This window comes from Orcinus orca, chromosome 3, assembly GCF_937001465.1.
Source record: "Orcinus orca chromosome 3, mOrcOrc1.1, whole genome shotgun sequence".
In the NCBI taxonomy this organism is placed as follows: domain Eukaryota; kingdom Metazoa; phylum Chordata; class Mammalia; order Artiodactyla; family Delphinidae; genus Orcinus; species Orcinus orca.
The window spans coordinates 27,288,189-27,313,733 of NC_064561.1; the positions used below are offsets into that span (position 1 = coordinate 27,288,189).

The 25,545-nt window shown below is 37.9% G+C and overlaps 1 protein-coding gene across 8 annotated transcripts in view; it reads left to right on the forward strand.

Annotated features, from left to right (window-relative positions):
• FBXW11 (F-box and WD repeat domain containing 11) overlaps window positions 1-25,545 on the forward strand; it is a 132,556-nt gene that overhangs the window by 25,741 nt on the left and 81,270 nt on the right. For 5 of the 8 annotated variants that reach the window (XM_033432071.2, XM_033432069.2, XM_049708097.1 and 2 more), the window contains one exon: window positions 11,570-11,671. The exons of the other annotated variants lie outside the window; for them this stretch is intronic. In XM_033432071.2, coding sequence (XP_033287962.1) covers window positions 11,570-11,671 — 102 coding nt within the window. The remainder of the gene's footprint in view (window positions 1-11,569; window positions 11,672-25,545) is intronic. 8 annotated transcript variants of the gene reach the window in all.

A 25,545-nucleotide genomic window follows, 5' to 3' on the forward strand; every position in this document is an offset into this window, starting at 1 on the left:
AAATTGTCTTATTAATTGCTTGTATTACTTTATTTTTTATAAATTATTTTGGAAATACAACACTTAGTTTATTTGGAAATAAAGTACAAATTTTATAGGAAAGTTTAGTACTTTGTGTTTTCCTGTGGTTTATAGACCAATTTTTGGTTTTTGAATTTGATTATTTTCAAAGTAAAAGTAAAAATCCCCCTTTCAACCTTTTTTTGCTCACATCCCAATCTTGGTAGCTGTTTTTTTGTTTCGGGGGGTTGTTGTGTTTTTTTTTTGCGGTACACGGGCCTCTCACTGTTGTGGCCTCTCCCGTTGCGGAGCGCAGGCTCAGCGGCCATGGCTCACAGGCCCAGCCGCTCCGCGGCATGTGGGATCTTCCCGGACCGGGGCACGAACCCGTGTCCCCTGCATCGGCAGGCGGACTCTCAACCACTGCGCCACCAGGGAAGCCCCTTGGTAGCTGTTTTTATTGTTTCTCTTTAGACTTTTAATTCGTCGATTAAAAGAAATGTGGATCATGGAATATTTTTTTTCGTCTTAAATGCAGCAAAAAAATGCCCGCATGAGATTTGTCTTCTGATCCTCCTCTCAATTCTCTATTTTCTCAGAGTTAATAAAAAATTTATTATGATGGTGACATCTCTGTTCTGTGCTTTGTAGAACATCTTGACTGAACACTTATAGCTGTCATACATAAAGTTATTAAAACAATGGAGCTTAATAGTGTTTTTGACAAAGAAGTCCAGTATCTCTTAAATTGATATTGGGCCTTTACATCTTGACTTCATTACTTCCTTTGTGTGAGAACTTCCAGAGTGTTGTAGTCTACCTGTGTTCATATGTACTCCTGCACAAAGGTCTGTAACATATAGGTTGACCTTATTGTAGCATGTGTCTCGCAGCAATTATCTGCTGTTGAGACTAGGTGCTTTCAAGGGGGTACATACCAAAAGCACCTCGTGAGATATTTAGAAGACCTGGGCTATAAAAACATTTTAAGAAGATGGACAAAATGCTCTCTATAAGGTCCCTTTCAGCTCCAGAATTTAATGAAATCTCTGGCTTCAAGAGGTAAGAACTCCCCATACCCAATTGCCTGCAGGAAACAGTGTGAAGGGAATCAAAGACAACCTTGCTGTGCAGCAAGCAGCAGGAATCCTTACTAAGGCAGTCCTAGCCCCCGGCTGAAAGACAGATTCGTTTGTTCTTAGAGCCCAGTGGATTGTGAGGCACAAAACTTCATTCTTATTTGAAACCAAGGTCTGCTTAGGATATGAGAACAATGGGGATTATATGAGAAAGTAGAGCAAATGCAAAGTTTACTATACATTTAATTAAGGGTTGATAAATCCCTGTATATCTATTAGCTTGGACCACTCACTTTCATGCTATTCCTAGCTTAAAGAAGCAAACTTTTGATTACGATCTTTTTCTAGATCCATCGCTGTGTGTGTGTGTGTGTGTGTATAAAATTTTAAACATTGAGACTCTACTAACTTGGAATATGTGTTTCTTTGGAATGGGGGCTGGTTAGGTCTCTGAAAATAAATGGATATTCGAGAAATGAGCAGTGTTTAGAAAATATTAGAGGGCTTGTTTAAATGGTGCAAGGTTTGATTTCAAAAGATTTCTTAGCAGGACCAACTTTCGTTCGATAGGTACAGTGAGACAGGAAGTATGTTAGATAGTGGAAGCTTTGAAAGTCTTTGGAAGTGATTTTTAAAATACCATTAGTTAGTGGAGGTTGAGTTTTAATACTCTTGAAAGCAGTGAAACTGCATTTCTTTGAAGTATTTTATACTTCAGGAATTTAGCCATTTATCTCCCTTTAGTGAACTGGGAAATAATATAGCTTTATTTCCAGAAATAATTTTGATACCAGAATATTTGGTTTTCAGAATTCTTGTGTTGTCTGTTGAAGCATTTAGTATACTGGCATGTTCCGTAAACTTTTTGAATGAATAATCAGTTTAAATGAAAGAGTTAAAGTAGGATTATGATGTGGTCTGACTATAATTGTCAGACCTATTGAGAGTAGATGCAGTAACATTCCTTAAGGCATCTTTCTGAAAGTGATATTTCTTCCTAGAAAAAATGAGAGTGTTCATTATATCAGGGGAAAAAAAGTTTCCTCTTTCTTTGTGTTCTAATTTTTTTTTTTTTTGGCTATGCTGAGCGGCTTGCGAGGTCTTAGTTCCCTGGCCAGGGATCGAACCTGTGCCCCCTGCAGTGGAAGCATGGAGTCCTAACCACAAGACTGCCAGGAAATAAACTCTAATGTTCTTTTTAAAACATGATAAACTTTGCACTCTCTTACATGAAAGTAGGGTAAGAATTTTCGTTCAGTACTGATATGATAGGGCAGTCAGATCTTGTTGTGTAGGCACTTCCAGAAATTCTCTGATTAAAGCTTTTTGGCTTGTGAGAGTTGGTAGAAGGATGAGGAAGGGGTGCCGCCAGCACCTGTGTCTGGAATGGTAAAGAAGGGGAGGTTGGACTGACTCAGGGTGGGGCTGGTGCCCAGGTATAGATAATGAGAGCAGATGTCTCTTGGTGCTCAGATGATGTCTACAAAACAAGGTGAGTTTTTAGTTCTTGCACCCTGGAATTCTTTTCAGGTGTCATGCAGTGTGGAGTATGGATTGTCAGATGTTTAGAAGTGGTAGCCTCCTAAGACAACACGGTTGTTGAAGAGTTTTCTGTGGCTGGGTATTCTCAGCTATTAGGGTAATGTCTTTGTCACCTCAGAGTGCAGCCAAACTCTGGTAGCTAGCCTAACCCCACCTGCTCTCCACATTCATTGGAGCATGGGCCTGAACCAAGGGAAAAGTTGCTAGGACCAGAACCCCAAGTAATAGTGTGGAAATGCCACTTTGTTTTGAGGTGGCCTGGAGGAGAAAGGGGTGAGAAACTTGAATACTATATTGCCAGTTTTATATTGGCTGCATCTGAAAAACTATGGTAGACAAAAAGAGTAAAAAATCACCTGTATTTAATTCTGTATCCTATATGTGCTTTTTTTTTTTTTGCGGTACGCGGGCCTCTCACTGTTGTGGCCTCTCCCGTTGCGGAGCATAGGCTCTGGACGCGCAGGCTCAGCAGCCATGGCTCACGGGCCCAGCCGCTCTGCGGCATGTGGGATCTTCCCGGACCGGGGCACAAACCCGTGTCCCCTGCATCGGCAGGCGGACTCTCAACCATTGCACCACCAGGGAAGCCCCTATGTGTGTTTTATTAAATAAAATGAGATCATAATATAATGTAAGTCCTGATTTTGTAGGCTTTATTCACTTAAGTTTTCTTGAACTTATTTCATTGTATTGTAACTTCCTTTTCTTATGTAACTTACTTCTAGGTCAGTAAATATACTCTTATAAAAATGATTTTTATTTGGTGGAAACATAATATTCTATCTTCTGGATGATCTGTAATTTATTTAACCAGTCTATTGTTGGGCATTTTTTCCTTTGCTGTTATGACAGTCATGTGATGAACATCTTCTTAGCTATATTTTTGGACATATCTTTATTTTTTCCTGTATTATAATTCCCTACATATGAAATTGCTGAATCAATGATGTGCATTTTTTTCAAGTCTTGAGTATGTATTGATAAGTTGCACACGAGAGGTTGTACCAGTTATGCTCCCATCAGCAGTATAGATGAGTGACAAGCAGATAAAATTTGAAAGTAAATCAGAGGAAAATTGCTGCTTTAGGGAGTTTAATGTCTAACAAAGGAAGTGACAGGGAGTATAATTCAGGGAAGAAAGTAGGGATTTTGGAGTCAGAGTTGCAAGTCTGCTACTTTTGACCTCTGGCAAGTGGTTTGATGTCTCTGATCCTTAGTTTCTTCCTCTTTAAAACTAAGATACCTGTCTGTCCAGAGGTGGTGTGACAGTTAATGAGATCACGATAGCTGTACAGTGTCTAGCACATAGTAGGCACTCTGAAAACACAAATTTGCATCTCCTTCCCAAATTATCCTTTTTTGTAAATTTCATTTACATTTTTAATTGAAAATGATATTAAATTTATAGTTTATTGGTCTCCCCTAGTCCTGAAAAATGTTCCTAATTGGAACAGAGATGCTAACTGCCTAAAGGCTCAGACGTACTTAATTTAACTGTTGTTTACTTCTCTGCTGTCTCAGGATTTGTGGATCTTGGATAAACCCCATTGGGATTGGGTTCAAACTGATCTGACCTGGAGCTTGCTAGGGGAATCTGTTCCTTATTGGCAGCTGAACCTCAGACAGGTCCTGGTACAACTGAGGACCCATGTGGCTATGCCGGAAATAGATTATTGTGTTACATCCTGTTCTCTGTCATGCTGCTTCGAATAGAGATTCTGCTTCCCCCTTCATACATCTAATCCTTCCTCTCTCCAGCTTCTGTTAGAGTGCTGAAAAAACATAGTGACAGTTTTGAGTGGTAGTTGTGAAGTGGACAAGGATGATTTTTTTTTCATTTGAAATTACTCAGGAATAAGCTGTTACCGTTTTGATGCTCACTGCTGTTTCTGAAGGTCACTAGGTAAAATATTTTTCTAGCACTCAGCATTTTAACTCATTTTAAACCACAGGTATTTGAGATAGACTCAATTAATTCTTGGGAAAAGAATTTGTTTTTATTTAAATTGTCAAGTTACTATTTGTAACTTATAACAACTTATATAACTAGTTATATAATTAAACAAAAATAAAGCATCACTTAAAATTATACAATGTAGTATTAAAATATTATTATAAGTACTAGATGTTCATTGGAGAAAATTAGAAAATATGGATGAATAGAAATTATAAAAGAAAAATTACCCTTCGTCCCTCTACCAAAGAAAACTGTGAAGATCCATTTTAGTTTTGGGTTCTGGTATCTTCTTTTAGATAATCATATAAGATGAGATATTTGGACATTGAAAGTTTTGGGGGTTTTGTTTTGGTTTTAGTAGTAGGATTTAAGGAAAGTTTGGGCTCTGGCTTTGAATCCTGATTCCACTACAATTTGGTTGGGTTTGCATCTCTAAAACTTGTCAGAAAGTAAATTTCAGTTTTCCTCATTCTTATCCTGTTTTCTTTTCTCATTCCACTGCCTCCTTCTCCCCATGCCCTTTTCTTCCTTTAACATATATCCCAGCCTGAAAATACCCTGTGGTGCCTTATCTATAAATATGTAGTTCTACAGTACAGTTGCTAAGAATTAAAGCATTCACGTTCTTGGTTACATGTCACATGGTTACTGTCAAATTCTGTTATAATAAAATACCATTATAAGGAAATGTAAACCTTTCACACATTGAGGCATGGACCAGTGTTCGGTTCTTTAAAACACTTTGGAAAATAGCTTTAAACTATGAATTAACAAAAGTTAATCAGGTTGTAGAATTCATAATGCTACAACCTGATTATTATGGTTCTTAGTTTTAAAAACAATACAGTTATTTGGTGAGAGTTTGCTATTTCTTGTAGGCTGCCATCAAACATTATAAGAGCAGAAACCTACATTGTGACTCTTAGAAGACACTTTTTTTTTTTTTTTTGGCGGTACGCGGGCCTCTGACTGCTGTGGCCTCTCCCGTTGGGGAGCACAGGCTCTGGACGCGCAGGCTCAGCGGCCATTTCTCACGGGCCCAGCCGCTCCGCGGCACGTGGGATCCTCCCAGACCGGGGCATGAACCCGTGTCCCCTGCATCAGCAGGCGGACTCTCAATCACTGTGCCACCAGGGAAGCCCCAGAAAGACACTTTTAAAAGCTTTGTGGCTCTGTTTTCATTACAACTACTGCAGCTTCTTGAAAAGCAACAGTCTGAGAATTCAGACACAATAGGATAGTTCCTAATTTGGATTAACTTTAATTCTTGCTTTATTTGCTTTGAGATGAGGACAGCCTCCAGCAGAAACTGAATGGATACTCTATAGCTGTCACATCTAGGTTTAGAGGGCTGGAGTTTCATACTCTCCTTGAGCCCACCTACTGTATCATTCTTCAGAACCAAGTCCCCACTCCTGGATAGAGATTCCCAGTGGAGAGCGTGTTATCGCCAAGTGATTACTATGAAATAGATCTTTTCTCTCATTCCTTCTGTATTTGGTAGCTCCCATTTCATTATCATGGCACTCTTTGTATTATGGTGGGAGTTTTATTGGAAAAAAATTGACTTTAGACATGTACTTCCAAAGGTAAGTGTTGGCCCTTGTTTCTACTCTTTGTAGCCCAGCTGAAAGAAATTTGCATTAGTTGTAAAATAAAAATGAGGGGCTGTCTTTAGTCTCTCTAATAGACTTATCTTTCTAACTTCTCTTTAACATGCTTCACTCCAGCTGCCAAAGGTCATTCCTCTGCTTAAAAGTTTAATAGTTGTCTCATCATTGTCTCTAGCAATGGTTTGAATGTTAAAGTTTTTGATGTCTCATTTGAAGGAATTAAACCATCCTAAATACTCTTATTTCACAATATTTATAAAAACATATACAGTTTTTGTATACTGTTTATTACTTCCTTTCTTTATCATTGGGTTACTATTGAGCCAACTTCTTTTTTCTCTATTCTTGCATGTGGCAAATGTTCCCCACATGTTCTAGAGAACAGCATCTTTTTTCTTTGATGTTTGCTTGAATCGGCTTGGCTTTGGCTTGATATTATGCTTTATCTCCTACTTCTCTTAGTCTAAGAACCTCGCCCCCACCCTTGCCAGTGTGTTGCATGACCTGCTTCTGTTCCTCTGACACATATTGTTGAAGCAGTAGGTATACTGAGTTGCAGGGAAAAACAAAATCTCATACACGTTGATAAAATATTGGACCACACACCTGGGAAGGATTGGCTGTTAACTGGTGAGCTATAGCACGCAGCCGAAGAGCTGTTTTCCTACAGGATGAAGTCTCAAGTTCGATAGAATGGTATAAGGGAGTCCTCTGTGATTTGGCCCCTCTCTATCAGGCTTTCCTCATCTCACACTTAGATACTTTAGTCATGCTAAATTAATTGCAGATACTTGAATAGGACTGCCATTTCTTAGCTATTTGGCTTTGCTTAATGCTGTTTATTCTGCCGGAAATGTGTCTCTCTCTCTTTTTCCCTTGGCTGCCTCCTACTCATCCTTTATGGCTTAGTTTAGGCATTTTCCTCCTTTGGGTGTGTTAAGAGACTCTGTGTGTGTGTGTGTGTGTGTGTGTGTGTGTGTGTATTTACATGGCACATTCTCAAAATTCCCTCCTGTAAGCTGCTGGAGGAAAGAGAGAATGTCTTCATTGCGTTTCTGTCTGCAGATATAAGGTCAGGTAAGTTTTTTGTTGAATGGAATAGTATTTAAGCCCCTCAACTTGGTTATCTCAATCGTGATGATAGAAGAAGCTGGTAATGGTTCTGTGGAAAGAAACAAATTAGGATTTATAGGGCATTATTTCTAAATCAGAGTGACATTAGAGAGACGATTAACATAAAATACCTCTTTGAGTAGCTTTTAAAAGAATTGCCTCTTTGAGAAGGAATCAGGGCAAGATATTCAAAACAATTCCATCTAGACACAGACCAAAGTTAGCTTTTGTGAGTTATTCTTAAAGCTAGCCAATCAGAGGCAAGGTGCCTGCAGCCACTTTTCCCTTTTGATTTGTGGTTCCTATGGCAATAGGAAGAGAGCCTAGGACATTTCCCTCCTACCTCTTTTAATAACTTTTTGCTTTTGAAAAATGCCAAAAGCTATTATTCTTTTTGTCTTATAGTGTTTCTCAGCATGGTGGCCCTGATTTTCGTTTTTGATTATACAGTGGGTATGACAAAATTAATAAACACTATCAGTTTCCTTGATTAATGTTATTTTCTTTGGCTATAGAACATACAAATATAATCAGTCTAATTGGGTATTTGCTGTTAATGTTAGAATCCCCTGTGAATCATTTCCTGTTCTCTGTGAACAACCCTAAATTAGAATATTGGTCATTACAAGTAGCTAAATGTGAAATTAAAACAAACATTTCTTAGGGGTTTTCTACCCCTGAAAGGCCTCTCTTAAGCATCTCCATTGTGATCCCTCTGGGTTTCTCTTGAGCTCCAGGCTGAAGTCTCAAGAGGAAAGAGGCTTAGTTTGTATTGTTGTTAGCTTAATACGTAGGTCAATAAGTGTTTGTTAAAATTGGTAAATACCCACGGTATCAGGGAAAGTTCTTCAGACATATTTTAACAATGAGATAGTGTTTCAGAAGTTTAAAGATAGACCACTGTTAGCTTTAAAACAAGAAAAAAAGAAAAAGATAATAGTCTGCACTGTGATTATGGCTTATATGAAGAAATCTTTACATTATTCAGTTAAAGAGTGATGGATAATAGTTGTTCCACAATAGTCAACATGGATTTTCAACCAGGTCCCTAAGTTTAAAATTAGCAGCGTTAAGAATCAATTACTGCTTGTGGTCAGAGCTGTATTTTAATGCTCTTAGGTTGATAAATATGGAACTTTTATGTTTAGCCGTTATTTTCAAATTAGATCAATGTCCTCTTGGACCATTAGACCTAAGAGGAGCCTTATTTAGATGAGCAGGTGTAGACTTTATTTAAAGATGGATGTATTTCCTAGAGTGGCATTTTCTTTTGAGTAAAGACTATTTTTCAGCACTGTGGTTGGTTGTTTAGCTTCAGGGTAATTGAGTGTGAAAGTAGGGCAGTTCTAATACTTGTTATGAACACTGGCATCACTCTCTTTACCCCAAAGTATCTTCCATGGACGTTATAAAGATAAGTTTGGAAACTGGACCCTCAAAGGGTCCTTTAAAAGTCTTTTTCTGGATATACACGTTCAATATCAAGTTTTAAAAAATACTTGTAATAAACGTTTAATATTTTGAAATTAAGTTCTCAGAAGTTTTTCTTTATGTTGTTTTCCATATTCTTGTAAGTATTAATTCGATCATTAGATGATTAGGAAACCTTGGGAAGATCATTACTTTTCTTCTTTGGGCTTTAGTTTCTTCACTTCTGAAATCAGGGGTGGAAATTTGAACTAATTGGTCTTCCAGTTTCCACAGTCTATGATTCTTTGATTTATTGAATGTGAAAATTGGTCCTTTTTTTAAGTTCTGGATCTCAAGTTACTAGCAGAATCTAATCAGGGTACAGTACGTTATGCCTTCATGGTTTTTACCCTTTGAGGCAAATACATGTTAAACCTTGCAGAGGGAATCTGTTTTTAGTGAATAAATGAAAATTGATTTGCAGATGAGCTTTGGCACTAATTTGGTATTAGTTGCTGAGTACAAGTATAATCCTTAAACTCTATTCTCAGATCTGAGTGATTCTGTGATTTGGATAACTACAAAGATTCCAAAAAAGAAACCTAACTTGAGCTATGAGGATGTTGGAAGTTTATTTAAATTAAATAATGTGTGTAATCTGTGTATACATACGTAATGTGTTTGGGCCTTTTCTCTGCCCTAAACATTTTGCTAGGTATCTCTGGATAGAGAGAGTTTGTTGTAGTAAAAAGAAAACATGTTTGCTTAGAGTCAGACGGGATTAACTTGTAGTCCTAATTCTGCCATCAATTAGCCCTTTTTTTCTTGTACCTTGGACAAGTTGCTGTTTCAACAAATCAAGCTCTCCTTTCCTGATCTTTGGTTTCCTCATCTGTGCAATGGAATAATACTTGTCTTACAAGGGTTTTTGTGAGGGTTTACTATGTCAGCTGTCTAGCATATAACAAGAGCTTGATAAATGGCAGCTATTTTCATTATATTATACAAACATTTATTCAGCATCTTTTATGGCACTCTATGAAAGTGTTGGAGTGGCAAAATATGTGTGACTGGAGTATCAGTGATATACTTTACTGTATTGGCTATGGGAAGCTTTGAAATGAAAGCACACTATTGGAAATGTGTGGCATGTTATCGTTACTGAAAACCTCCTCTGTTTTTTTATTCCATTTGAGTCCTCTGGTTTTGTATTTTTTTTTTTTTTTTTTTTTTTTTTTGCGGTACGCGGGCCTCTCACTGTTGTGGCCTCTCCCGTTGCGGAGCACAGGCTCTGGACGCGCAGGCTCAGCAGCCATGGCTCACGGGCCCAGCCGCTCTGCGGCATGTGGGATCTTCCCGGACCGGGGCACGAACCCGTGTCCCCTGCATCGGCAGGCGGACTCTCAACCACTGCGCCACCAGGGAAGCCCTGGTTTTGTATTCTTTAAATACCTTTTCTAAATAATCTCAATACTCTAGTTACATTATAGGTGAGATATAACTAGAAAGTACAGATGCTGGATAGGAAGGAATCGGGTCTGATTTCAAGCATAGTGGACTTTGTTTATATTATAGCTGGCGTAACCATAGAATTTATCTACCAAACCAGAACACTTTGAGAGTGAAAGTTATGCTGGGACAAGTGTAAACCTGGACTGTCCCAGGAAAGTGAGTATATTTAACCATCCTAATTATAGCTAGAATAAACAAGTTTATGAGGTTGGGCCTGAGGCTTCTGCAGTATTTTGGTTGAACCCAAACACCCACCTTCAGGTTTGTTTTTTGTGTTTGTTTTTTTTTTTTGGCATGATTATTGATTTTGCCAGAGTAAATTAATTGACCTTAGGTCTGAAAAAGTACTTATTGAATACCATAAATAATCTAATGGTTTAAAAAATACTAGCCATAATGCATATGTTTATATTTTACTTTTTTTCTTAATTCCCTTAAAACCAGCAAGCTCTTGAAAGAGGAATGGGAATGGGTAAATGAAAGAAGCTTTTAATTCTTACTTGTGTCAAATGAACTTTGTAAGCAAAGTCCAAAATGAAAATCATGATTATTCTAAAGTTTTTTCCTTTGGGAAGGCAGAGATATGGATGACACTCAAAATCAGATGCGTTTTTATCAGCTCTTTTATTTCCTGTATCTATCAATCAGTCTGTCGCTTATCTTTCTTGTTCTTTTTGCCTTATGTCTCTAGGTCTCCTGTAATTTTATTTAGGGATGTGCAAAACTGTACCCAGATGATAAAATTTCAGGTGATCAATGGTAATAGAGGCATCATAGTCTTGTGGAATGAATGTGGGTTTTAATAGCAGCCATCAAGGTTTGAAATTCTGACTCTCCCCTCCTTTGCTGTTTGTCCTTGTGCAAATGACTTACCTCTGAGCCTCAGTTTCCTGACGCTGTGGTGTGGGAATTAGAGAACACATTTAAAGTGCCTGGCACATGGTAGGTGATGTAATGATAGCAATTATAATTACATGACATAGACCAAAAACCACTACTTTTATGAAGGTAGAGTGTCGATCTCACCATAATCTTGTTTTGCACTCAAACTTTACAGTTCCCTTTAGTGGTTTTCATTTAAACATTCTTTCTCTCCCTCTTTATTCTGTTCACTGTATCCTGAGGAGTTAGTGGTTGGCAGCAGAAACCTCCTTTCCGTAGGACAGAAAGTGGGCCCTCTCCCAAGGTTTCAGTAAGTTTTGTTGGACTACCACCCCTGACCTCCAAGCTGCCAAGGGTGCACCCCCCGCCCAACTAACATTCAAGTTGCCTGTGTGAAGGAGTGATTTGTTGCGGCCTCTAACTGCTTCTTCTTCTCTTCCTTCCTTTTTGTCATCCTGCAGTGTTCTGTGCCAAGGTCTTTGTGGCTAGGCTGCGCCAACCTGGTAGAGAGCATGTGCGCACTGAGTTGCCTGCAGAGCATGCCCAGTGTCAGATGTCTCCAGGTGCCTCTCTTCTTTCTTGTTGTAAATGTGTTTTTTACGTATACCATGAACATTTGTTGAAACTTGCAGTAGTGTGTTTAATCCAATGTTAAGTCTGCTAAATGTTCTGTGTAACCCTCTGCTTTCCTCCAGCCTGGGTGCCCCACATGGAGGAGTTCATGCCAGGAGGGGCCCTTCTGAGCAAATGGGTCTTTGGATGGGCCCTGTTGTGCTCCTCTTTTTCTGCTCCTGCTTTTTATCCCCCCAACCCCCACCTTGAAGCTGTGATTCTCATGTTTAATAGCTGTGCATGTACCCAAACAACCTTGACATTTTCCATTTGGCTACTTTCAACAGTTCTTTGTTGAGTTGGGAGGATTTCATAATTCAAGTGGTGATTTTTCTATTTTGAAACTCATCTTTTTGGCTTGCTTTCTCTCCCTCCTTCCATAAAGGAGTGGAGAAAGAATCACTAATGGTACAAAGCCTCAAATTGAAGCTTATAAAGATCACAGCTTTATGCTGGCAATAACTATCAGTTTGGGCCACCTCCCACACCTGTCCTTAGGGTCCACCCAGTTTTCCAGGCCGAGGCTGGCAGAGAATTCCACAGATAAAAGTAAAATTCTTTTGGGGTGTGGGAGGGGTTGCTCCAGAAAAAAGCTATTAGCAGGAGTGCAGCTGGACTGACCTCACTTGTTGGGATGGATTGTAAGAGAGCCAAGGCAGAAAACATTGTGACTTTATTGGGGAAGCTCTGTTTAGAGAAAGCATGAATTTAATTTAGTATGGTTTCAGTAGCAGTATTCAGTTTTCATCACTGTATATTCCAGACAGTTTGATATATCTTTAAAAAGCAATATTGAATTCCTGGCATCCTGTTGAGACTGCCCTGTTTTAGGAAAACACTGTAGAATCAGGAAATGAATTAGAGGGATATTATTGATGGTGTGGGTGAGTTTACTGTTCTCAAGGTTATCTTTCTATTCATGTTTACAGTCTTTAAGTGGAGCTGGGGGGGCCAGGAAGGAGAAGAGTTTCCTTCATATTGGGATCATGCTTTTTATTTACTTATGAGCAAACATTCTGAGCAGCATTGGTGTGGTTATTGATTCAGATTGCTTTCTTTAGAAAACTGTGCTGGAACCTCACTAACACAGTTAACTAGAGAGTGAATTTAATGTAAGATCCAGCTGTCTTAGGGTCAGTATAAAAACTTAGGTTACAACTCTTAGGGTCCAGGGATTGGGTGTTTCAGCGATGCTGCAGGGTAATGTATGTTTATCCTTGGAAAAGCGGCTTCCCTGCATGTGATGTATCTTTAACAAAAATGTTCTTGCAATAGCAGACATTATTGCATGTGTTCTCCTTGGTGCTAAATAATGGATATTTGCATTATAGTAATAGTGTACATCTTTGTCTCTATTTCTCTGAAGATGCTTACTTGAATGTTACAGTTTGCTTTTTAGTGGACTGATCCAGTTTTTTTTTCCAGAAATTTAAGCAGGCGAAGAATTGTAGTTGTTAATGAGGTCTGGACGAGCAGATTATTTTTATTGCATTCAGTTAAAAGCAATTGACTGATGGAAGGCATTATTCAATATATTTTAGTAACAGTATTGTGAATTCTCTGGAGGTGGGGTGAGTGGGAGGAAATATGGGTTCCTACCTTGTTGAAAATGGAAACCCAAACGTGTTAAAAGTTCTTCTTTGACTCATCTCTCCAAGTGAAAATCATTTAAGAGAAAAAATGTAAACTTTGCCTTGATTGGACCTTGAAATAAGGTGAAATATTGAATGATATTCACTGAAATGTGAATGGAACAGATATTGTCTTCAGAGGTGTATTTGGGAGTTTCATTTACTTAGGTTTTCATTTTCTTTAGTTTATGATAGAGTATGCAGCACAGTAAAGTGAAATATGTGCTCAGCTGATTGGGATTAGCAAATCATTGCTCTATTTTGTTCCATTTGTGAATGGAAAGTAAACATATGTATATGAACCCAGAAGACTTCCTTTCTCTCTACCCCTTGGTTTTACATATTATTTTAACACTAGTGTTCCTCCTCCCTACCTCCAGTATCCAAACAAGTGCTAAAACTTAGTGATTAAAATTTAATTTGGGTATGGGCTTTTTCAAAGAATGCCTGTTGTTTATATGCTACATCTTAGGTTTATCACAAAGATGACTTTTGCTTCACATTGCATGCCTCTCAGCAAGCCCATATTAAGAAGAGAAGGAACAGGCTACCCAAAGAGCCTGGTTGACTTTGCTGGGGCTCTGGAGTTGCATGAAAGGGCCTCCTTTAAAATTACCACATTGGACCCATGAACAGTTGCATCTTTAGCCAGTTAGCCTGTCTATTGATATATGGCTGAATTAGTGTACCTTCTGAAAAGCAGGAGTAAAGATAGTACTGTAGTTCCCTTTAGGCATAGTTTCTGCCACCTGTGAGAGGGGAAAAGGAATAGTAAAGACTTAAAAAATAAAAATCACTCATTCACCTCAATAAAACTGTTAAAAAAAATCACCACCAATTGTACTTGGGGCTTCACATATATTAGCTTTGTGACAACCCTATGAGATAGGTATTATTATTCCCATTTTTTCAGATGTAGAAACTGGGTCTCAGAGGTGATATGTGTGATTGGACCCAAGTTAATCTTTACATATCTGTGAAGTGGTGGAGCTAGCATTTAAACCCAAAATTTGCATGATTCCAAAATTGGTTTTCTTTCCTCTACACTGGAATGCTACTATTTCTAGAGTTTTCCATTTTAGTTTTGTTTGTGAAAACTTTACTGTTGCGATATCCAGTGTGTGGCTTGTTTAGTCATTATCTGAAAATAAAAAAAGAAAACCTGCCAAGTATCTATAGCGGGGGAAATTGCATTCCCTTTGCCAAGCTGAGCCCTCCTGAATCCTAAAGCTAGCGAGTTTCTTGAGTGGCTTTTCTGAAAATTCAAGTCCATGAATATTTACTGAACGATTGGTATGTGCCAGGGCCTGTACTGGTGCTGGGTATATAAAAAGATGAGCAATACAGACTTGTTCCCTGCTCTCAAGGAACCCATTGTAGTAAGCAGACCTGTGAACAAAAATCTATAGACTGAACCACAAATGAAGTCCCTGTATGTGTGTGTGTGAGATGAAATTCTGAAGTTAGCCAAATACACACACACACACATGCATGTAAATATACACACACATACATACATACATACTTTTAAAAAATGTGAAACACTTTGGGTTTCCCTGGTGGCGCAGTGGTTAAGAATCCGCCTACCAATGCAGGGGACATGGGTTTAAGCCCTAGTCCGGGAAGATCCCACAAGCCACGGAGCAACTAAGCCCATGCACCACAACTACTGAGCCTGCACTCTGGAGCTCGTGAGCCACAACTGCCGAAGCCTGCGCACCTAGAGCCCCTGCTCCGCAACAAGAGAAGCCACCGCAATGAAGAGTAGCCCCCGCTTGCCACAACTAGAGAAAACCTGTGTACAGCAATGAAGACCCAATACAGCCAAAAAAAAAAAAAAAAAAGTGAAACACTTTGAACTAGGACTAACCCTCAACATTTTTTAGAACAGTTGAACTAGAATATCTTGTTGTCTCTGAACTAAGCTGAACTGAATCAATATTTTAGTTGGTTCAGATAACCAGATTCAACCAGTTGATTATTACATCATAAAATCAAGAGTTCAGACCATGTATATATGTATCATTTATATGATAATATAATTATCATATAGGTATCATATATATATATATGACTGTATATGTATTTATTTATATATATGTATCATTAATTTTCCACCTTCTTTTTTTTTGTGGTACGCAGGCCTCTCACTGTTGTGGCCTCTCCCGTTGCGGAGCACAGGCTCCAGACGCGCAGGCTCAGCGGCCATGGCTCACGGGCCCAGCCGCTCCGTGGCATGTGGGATCTTCCCAGACCGGGACATGAACCCCTGTCCCCTGCATCAGCAGGCGGACTCTCAACCACTGTGCCACCCGGGAAGCCCTTCCACCTTCTTTTTAAGTGTTGGGTCCTAGGTACTAGGTTATCTCATTTAATCCTTTATGGAGAAGTTATCTATCTTGGCTTTTTTGTATATGAAGTTATAGAATTGAATTGACTTGCCTAAGGTTACACATTTATTTAAGTGGCAGAACTAGGTTATGAACCTAGGTCTGGATAACTGCAAAGCCAGTGTTCTGGTCACCATGCTGTAGTGACCTTAACCTGGCAACTGCCATTTTTGGGTAGAAACAATTATCCTTTATTTATTTAATTACTTTTAAAATACATTTTATCTATCTATCTATCTATCTATCTATCTGTGGCTGCGTTGGGTCTTCGTTGCTGTGTGCGGGCTTTCTCTAGTTGGGACGAGCGGGAGCTACTCTTCACTGCGGTGCGCGGGCTTCTCATTGCGGTGGCTTCTCTTGTTGTGGAGCATGGGCCCTAGAGTACGTGGGCTTCAGTAGTTGTGGCACGCAGGCTCAGTAGTTGTGGCTTGCAGGGTCTAGAGCACAGAACCAGTAGTTGTGGTGCACGAGCTTAGTTGCTCTGCGGCACGTGGGATCTTCCTGGACCAGGGCTCGAAGCCGTGTCCCCTGCATTGGCAGGCGGATTCTTAACCCCTGCGCCACCAGAGAAGTTCCTCCTCTTTATTTTTAACATTAAAAAGTTGAAAGCTAATGCACCTGGAATGTAGAGGTTCCATGTAGTGATCTGACAAGTTTTCTTGGGAATGACATTTGCAAGCTCTCAGTTGGGGAGAGTGTTAGTGATAAGCTTTTTTAAAGAGTTGGACTGATTGCTTGAAATGACAGCAGGGGTCATGTGAATCAAGTTTTAGTGCCTCTCACCTAGCTCCATTGTGGATAGTGCTGGGCAGTTATTAATAGAACTTCTTGACATCTGCCTTTCTTGTTTCTTTTCTTTTCAGTATATATAGTGAGCCACACTGGTTTGAGAACATTACAGTTGGAACTTAACAGCTACCAACGTAAGAGAATATTTTTTAGAGAAGGGAGATAGCTTGGTAGAAAGAATCCTTATTCTGGAGCAGACAAACGTCAATTCTAGTCTTCTGCCTGATGCTTAATAGCTTTGTGACGCTAGGCAAGTTACTTAATTTTCCAGACCCACGGTTTCCTCATCCTTTACATGGAGATAGTTATATCTGTCTGAGGTAGAGGGGAGATAACAGCTACACCTTACCAATTGCTTGCTGTTGAGGAATGAAAATCCATTTCTTTCATTGCTTGCACCTGGTTCCCTATTCAAGAAGAGGGAACTCCAGTCTTAGAGTCCAGGGCAAGATAAGAATAAAATGAAAGACTGGGCATATGATATGATATGGCCCCTGCTGTCAGGTGTTCTTGTTTTGTTCAGGGCTGTCTCCTAAGGTCACACATGGCTGTTCCAACTCAATGTCTCGGTCTTTTTTTTTAATGAGCGTTGGGGATTTATTATTTCTTGTTCATTATTCTGTTGCACTCTAGGGCCAATAATGTGAAGTCGTGGAGTAACCTTTCAGTGGTAGAGTGTAGTATTTTATGAACATTAAAAAACACATTTTTTTCCCTGTATAAGAAAATTTACAAATATAGTTTCTTAAGAAAAAAAAAAAATCCATTGGTAACCTCACCACCCAGAGAGAACATTTGTTGCTGTTTAAAGGTCTGTCTTCCTCCTTCCTGTTGGGCGGGGAGGAATTCATCAAATTGTGCAGGTTCTCTTTGTTATTGTGGTGATGAAAATGATTATAAAAATAGTGTTTTAATGTCCCATGGAACCCCAGAGTGTGACTTTGGAGTCACTAGAAGGATAATGCCTCTCTCACTTACTCACCTGGAATAGCTCTGGATTTATCTGTATTATATAGCAAAGCTTTTAGTAAGATTTTATGTGAAAAATTCTATGGAAATTTCTAAACACACAAAAGAGTAAAGCGATCCATTCAACTCAGCCTTGAATAGTTTTCAAAATTATGCTATTCTTAGTCCAACTTTCTCTTTCTTGAACTTTGTTTTTTTCTGGGGCATTTTAAAACAAATCTAAGATAGCTTTTAAAAAAAAAGAGTTTGACAAATCACTGTTTTATGTCAGCGAAAAAAATATATAAAAAAGTTTCAAAGAATAAAAAAATAGTACAACTGGTACCGAAGGTTATAAAAGACATGTAAAGTTTCCTTTGAACCCAGTTCTCACTTCCCAAAGTATCACTTCTGAGTTTCCCATTATCCTTTAGACAGAAACTTAAAAAAATAGAAATAGAACCATATTATACATATTATTTTTCAATTAATAACTTTTTCAGTTAGTAAGATACATTGCCCATCTTTCCATATCAGCATATAAAATCATATAAACCCTATTCTTTTTTGTGGATGCAATAATATTTCATCATATTGGCTTTATCATTTAAAAAAATATGTATATCCCGTTCCCTATTAATGGAACTTTAGGCTTCAGGTTTTTTTTTCTGTTATGGCACTTTGCTAATTTCAGTGAACATATACCTTTAGGCTTGCATGATTATGTCTGTAGAATAAACTCCTAGAAGTACAGTTGCTTGGTCAAGGAGTATCAGTGTTTTATTATTAAATTGTCTGTATACGGAAAAGTAATAATCTCTCCTTTCCATCCCCCCCGCAACAAATGTTAACAGTTAATGTTGTCTACCATTGCATGTTTTGGTTTTTTGTTCATAGGATGATACGTAACCCAACAATTACAGGGATTTTCCCTCTTTACTTACAGTCATATTGCAGACATGTCCCCAGGTTTTGTAAAATCTAACTCTTTCACCAGTGGAAATTTCACCAACTTTTATCATCCATAGATTTGGGGGCAGTGAGGGCGAGGAATACATTTTTTTTTTCTTCTTTGAATTATAATATATGTGTAGAAAGTACAGAAATCTTAACTATATAGCTCAGTGATTTGTCACAAAATGGGCAGTGATTTATTTTGATAGGTGAGGCTAAATCGTTTTCATGGAGGGTGGACCAGTTTATAATCTAGTTTATTTCTGTAAGCTCTGGATATCATTTAAAAATGTTTAAGGTTTACTTTAAAAATATTATTAAAAATAACCTATACTTGTTCCATTTTAAACTAATAATAAAAAGTGACAAATAGTAACATGATGAATTAAGACTTTCTACCATCATTTAAAAATCACTGCATAATATTCCATTTAATATATATATTACTGATTTTAAGAAACCCTTCCTTCCTTGTCAAGACTGCTTCCAATTTTTGAGACATCCATGTTGAGTAGAACATGATTGTAGCTAAGTGTTTGTATACTTCTGTGATTATTTCTTTAGGTGAAAGAATGTGCACATTAAAACACTTTAGGTTGCTAAATTGTACTTTTGACAGGCTGGCTCAGATTATACTCCTAAAAGCAGCAGATGAGAGATTCCCTTTTTATATGCCTTAGCTGGCATTGGATAATTTAATTTTGTGGTTTTTTGCCATTCTGATAAATGAAAATGTTAAAATACATATTTATTTATTGGCCATTTCTACTTCTTGTTTTATGAGTTACCTCTTCATACCTTTTCTCCATTTTTCTAAAATGACTTTTTAAAAAAAAATCTTAGTTGTAGGAATTCTTTATATATTAAATCCAGTAACTGTCATTTATTGCAAGTGTTTTCCCTAGTTTGACATTTGCCTTTCAGTTTTGTTTATAATGCTTTGTGCTTTGAAGAAGATTTTGAAAGAAATTTTTACTTTTTATATAATCATACTTATTCTTTTTTCTTTTTTAATGTATTTTTTATTGAAGTACAGTTGATTTATAATTTGTTAATTTCTGCTGTACAGCAGAGTGACTCAGTTATACACATTTATACCTTCTTTTTTATATTCTTTTACATTATGGTTTATCCCAAGATATTGAACATAGTTCCCTGTGCTATACTGTAGGACCGTGTTGTTTATCCATTCTGTATGTAATAGTTTGTATCTACCAATCCCAAACTCTCAGTCCATCCCTCCCCCAACCCCCTCCCCCTTGGTAACCACAAGTCTGTTCTCTATGTCTGTGAGTCTGTTACTGTTTCATAGATAGATTCATTTGTGCCATATTTTAGATTCCACATGTAAGTGATATCATATGGTATTTGTCTTTCTCTTTCTGACTTACTTCACTTAGTATGATCATCTCTATGTCCATCCATGTTGCTGCTAATGGCATTATTTTGTTCTTCTTTATGGCTGAGTAGTATTCCATTGTATATATTACCATATCTTCTTTATCCATTCATCTGTCGATGGACATTTAGGTTGTTTCCATGTCTTGGCTATTGTGAATAGTGCTGCTATGAACATAGGGACGCATGTATCTGTTTGAATTATAGTTTTGTCCAGGTATATGCCCAGGAGTGGGATTGCTGGATCATATGGTAACTCTATTTTTAGTTTTCTGAGGGACCTCCCATGCTGTTTTCCATAGTGACTGCACCAACTTACATTCCCACCAGCAGTGTAGGAGGATTCCCTTTTCTCCACACCCGCTCCAGCATTTGTTATCTGTAGATTTTTAATGATGGCCATTCTGACTTATGTGAGGTGGTACCTCATTGTAGTTTTGATTTGCATTTCTCTAATAATTAGCATTGTTGAGCATCTTTTCATGTGCCTGTTGGCCATCTGTAGTCATTCTTTTCCTTTACCATTCTTCTAGTGGTTTATGGCTTTATGGTTTATATTTAAATCTTTCCGTTTCTCTGTAATTTATTTTGGTATATGCTGTGAATCAGGGATCCACATTCTTTCTAAATGGCCACACTGTTTTCTGCATACTATTTACTGATCTAGCTTTTCCCCCATTGGTTTTAGATCATATGCTCATGTTTCATTTCCTTGTATCTGATGATGCCCACTCACAGAAATCTCTTTCAAGCTTTTGTTCTTCTTTACTTCTCTAGTATCATCATCAGTTATTAACCTCTTTAGGCTTGTCATGGTCCGCGGTGTATCATGCTGTCTTTCATACATATAATGCTGGTTTCAGAGTGTCCTGTTAATGATGATAAGCTTTGAAAGTTCAAAAGTTCAAAGTGCCAAACAGAAAGATTCATTTTAGCATTTTTCTAAAGAAGTGATGTTTCCTGTTTCTACTGTGAATTGAAATTCTTGGGTTTTTTTTTTTTTTTTTTAGTGATTTCCATGTCATTTTCTGAATATAGGGTGACTTGGTGATCTCAGAATTTGAAGCAACAAGTAAATTCATATTTTGGAGAAAGTTTTAATGATAGCACAATGACTGGCATATAGTACTAGCCCTCAAGAAATAGCACTTTATTAATTTCATTGATCATATACATATTTTTAGGCACTCAAGAAATCACATATATTTTCCGTGGAAGAAAGCCTCTGCTATGGGAAAATGAAAACTATGCCTCGTTTTACTAACACTTTTAATTTATGGTTTCCAAAACAGTGTGCGTGATGGATAAGGCAGTATGCGTGTTGAGTAAGGTTTAACAGTATACGTAATTTGAGGATAGGGAGGTGGGTAAATGGGATTCAGACCACATTAAAAAATGCCTTTTTACTTTTTCAACAAAAATGACACAATATACCTCATACTACAGACTTTTATTTTATTGCTTGTAAGAATTCTGGTTTTATGTATTTCTGTTGATTTATTTTTATTGCTCTGTTTATGAAAGTAACACTTTTTCCCTGCAAAAATTTTGGACAGTAGAGAAGTATAAAGAAGAAATTAATCATTCAGCCATAATCTCACTTCATTTTAGTGCCCATTCATTGTTTTTTCTTCTTGACGTTTTTTTTATTTATTTATTTTTTTTGCGGTACGCGGGCCTCTCACTGTTGTGGCCTCTCCCGTTGCAGAGCACAGGCTCCGGACGCACAGGCTCAGCGGCCATGGCTCACGGGCCCAGCCGCTCCGCGGCATGTGGGATCCTCCCAGACCGGGGCACGAACCCATGTCCCCTGCATTGGCAGGCGGACTCTCAACCACTGCGCCACCAGGGAAGCCCGACATTTTAGTTTTATGTATGTGTGTTTATGTGTATGTTTTGTTTAGTTTATAAATAGGCTTATACTCTATGTATACTGAATTACAACCCCATTTTTACCAATATGATTCACATTAGTAAACTTAGGTCTACATTTTTAATAAATAACTATGTAGAGTTTAATTGTCTGGATGTACAATAATTTAATCATTCTCCTACTGATGGACATTAAGGTTATTAAATTTTAGTCTATACTTATTTCTTAGGTTGTATTATTCATTGGAGAAATTCTGAGTCAAAGGATATGAACTTTCTTAAGGCTTTTAAACATTGACCAAGGGCTTTCCTGGTGGCGCAGTGGTTAAGAATCTGCCTGCCAATGCTGGGGACAAGGGTTTGAGCCCTGGCCCGGGAAGATCCCACATGCCGCGGAGCAACTAAGCCCGTGTGCCACAACTACTGACCCTGTGCTCTAGAGCTTGCGTGTCACAACTACGGAGCCCGCGTGCCACAACTACTGAAGCCCGCGCGCCTAGAGCCCGCACTCTGCAACAAGAGAAGTCACTGCAGCGAGAAGCCCGTGCTACGCAACAAAGAGTAGCCCCCTTGCCACAACCAGAGAAAGCCCATGCGCAGCAACAAAGACCCAATGCGGCCAAAAATAAAAATTAAAATAAATAATTAATTAATTTAAAAAAAAACCAAAAAAATTGACCTATCCTCCACCAAAGAGGTTATTCTAATTTATATTATTCTTAGCATATGATAGTATACTATCTCAGTATATGATAGTACAAATAAATGCCCAGTGTAGAAAACTGGAAAACATAGGAAAGCCCAAAGAATACATTAAAAAAATCACACTTTGTTTATTCATTTGCTTATTCTTCAAGCAACACATATTTATGATGCTCCTACTGTGTACCAGGGATTATTGTAGGGGCTGGGAATACAAGAGTGCACAAAATAGACAAAAAGCCACTGTCTTAGAACCTAAATTTTAGTGGGAAAAGAAAGAAAATAAGTAAAACACATGGTATTTTAAGTAGTAAGAAGTGCTGTGGAGAAAGTGGGGGCGGGGAGTAGGGCATCCCAAGGGTTGGGGCTTTTATTCTGCATGAGATGGGAAGTCATTAGAGAATTTTGACGAAAGGTGTAATTTATCTGACTAATGTGTTAATAGGACCTATTAGATAATAGAATGAAGAGAGGAAGCAGGGGGACCAACTCTAAGGTTGACCAGTGTATTAGGGTTCTCCAGAGAGGCAGAACCAGTAGTAGATAGATAGATGGATAGATGGATAATTTAGAGAATTGGCTCACATGATTGTGGGGACTGGCAAATTTGAAATTTGTGTGAGCAGAAATGCAGGCAAGATTTATCTTTTACAGTCTTTACAGTCTTGAGGCAGCATCTTTGCTCTTAAGGCCTTTAACTTTCTACATGAGGCCCCACCTGCATTTTGGAGGGTAATCTGCTTTACTCAAAGTCTACTGATTATAAATGTTAATCACATCTACGAAATACCTTCACAGCAACATGTAGACTAAAGCTTGACCACACAACTGGCCAAGTTTGTTGAGGCCAAGCTGAAACATAAAATTAACCATTACAACTGTGACTGAAAAGAGGCCAATATTTGGAGTTAGGGATACAAATGGGAACAGAGGTAGTCCATGACCAAATGAAGAAAGAAAAGGTGAGTGTGACATTAGTAAAAATGATACCAGTCTTATCAAGCCAATATCATTTATATCACCAATATCTAATAACCATTTAGTCAGAGGTGATTTGGACTTTGGAGTCCATGGTATGGGAAGATAAAAATATGTATCTACTTGCAATAATGAAATGCTTCAGTAATGATTCTTCATAAAGAGTCATTCAGTACATAGTACTCATTTTGTGGAAGAACCATAAGTGTGTAGGGAACTCACAGTTAGCACTTACGCTAGACACATTACTAAGCCCTTTCCCATATATTATCTTTTTTAATCCTTTGAACAAATTTTACGAAATAGGTTTTGTTATGTCTGTTTTATACATGAGGAAACTGAGAAAGAAAGCTTGCGACTTGCCTAAGGGCGCACACCTACTAAGTGGCAAAGCCAGGATTTAAACCTAGTCTCTCTCGTTCCAATACACCTTATTGCCTCGTAAAGTAGAGACTATTTTCATAGAGACGATTATCTGTATTTTAAGTTGTAAATAGGGTTTTCTAGGACAATTACGCAATAGGAATGCTATTTATGTTATTACACAAGTAGCGTACATGATCAAATATCTCTTCTTTAGAGCCTTCTCTGGCCACCCAATCTCAAATAGCTTCCTGCTTTTCACTCTGTTCCTTTACCCTACTTTATTTTTTCTTCAGAACACTTAGCACTGCCTGAAATTACATTCCATGTTTTGTTTTTTTTCCTCCTGTCTGTTGTCTTTTTCTCCCATCAGAATCCCAAGTTCCATGAGAAAAGGGTCGGTCATGTCTCACTGTTCACTGAATGACAAATTCACCTGTTTCTAAAATAGTTCCTGGACAGACAGAATAAACTGGAGTGTGAAGGAATGGCTGTCTCTAAGCTTTGTTGGGATTATACGGGGTAGTGGTATTTGCTGTCATAGCCAGAACTACTTTCGACGTAGTTCTCTGAGTTCTTTGAATCCAGGTATTCAAGTGAGTTGAAGGGAGTTCCTTGAGTAAAAATTGATTTTTCTTTGAAGGATAGATTATTGTATTGTTGTTTTGCTTAAAAAATCTTTTCTGATTATAAAAGCAGTACATGCATATTGTAGAATGTTGGGATAAAAGTGGAAAGAAAAATGAGAAATAATCCTCAGTTTAGGGAAGCGCCATTCTTAGTATTTTGGCATATTGTCTTTGAGTTTTTAATCTTTGCATATGCTTTACATAGTTGAGAATTATATATATATATGATTCTATATATCTTTATATGCTTTACTTCACATGCTTTGTACACTTATTCAGAATTATTGTGTTAATGTTTTCCTATCATTAAACATTTCTCATAATTTGAAATTACCATATTTCATGAACAGCCCATAATTTAACATTTTTCTGGGTGCTTAAACTCTTCACTTTTAATTATTAAAAACGAATCTCCATCTTTTGGCATAATTCTTTGCTGTCATTTTCAATTACCTAGGATATATTCCTAGGAGATGTACTGTATATATCCTGTCAAATTGTTTTCCAGAGGGTTTGCATATCATTGTACCCTCACTGGGATTGAACATTATTATTCTAAAAAAATTTAACAAGGCTGATTTGTGTGATTCAGTAGAATACTCTAAATTCACAGCCTCTTCACAAATGGCAGCTCTCCTCTCTGAGCAATTTGAGTATATGTTGAGTCAGCTAAGGCATGGCCTACTAAAATAAGATCTAATAATACTGGATATGCTTGGCCAAGAATAAAGGACTTGAGAGACATTTTCCAACATGTGCCTTCTTATTGAATTGCCTGGGTGCTCTGACTAGAATTCAAAATTGAGATTATTCAGTTTAGATGAGGTTATTCAGAAAATACAGAAAGTATAGAATCACCCATAATACATTTTGTACATTTTTACTGACTGCCTGCTGTGTGCCATGCACTGTGCTATGATCCGGTGGTACAAAGAACCAGCTGCCAATCTTTGTAGATAGATGGCGTATGGAAACTGTTTACCCCAGTAAAGGAAGGTTCTTTCTACCCCATTCTCCCTTTAGAAAACCAGGAGTCGCTTACTGAAGTCCTTGTAAAAGCTCTTATATTATAGCATCCTTCCATCTTTTTAAATTCGGAGTAAAAGGCAAATGTTAAATCCTTCATCTATAAGACAACGGGAAATGAAAAATTAAGGATTAGAGTAATGGT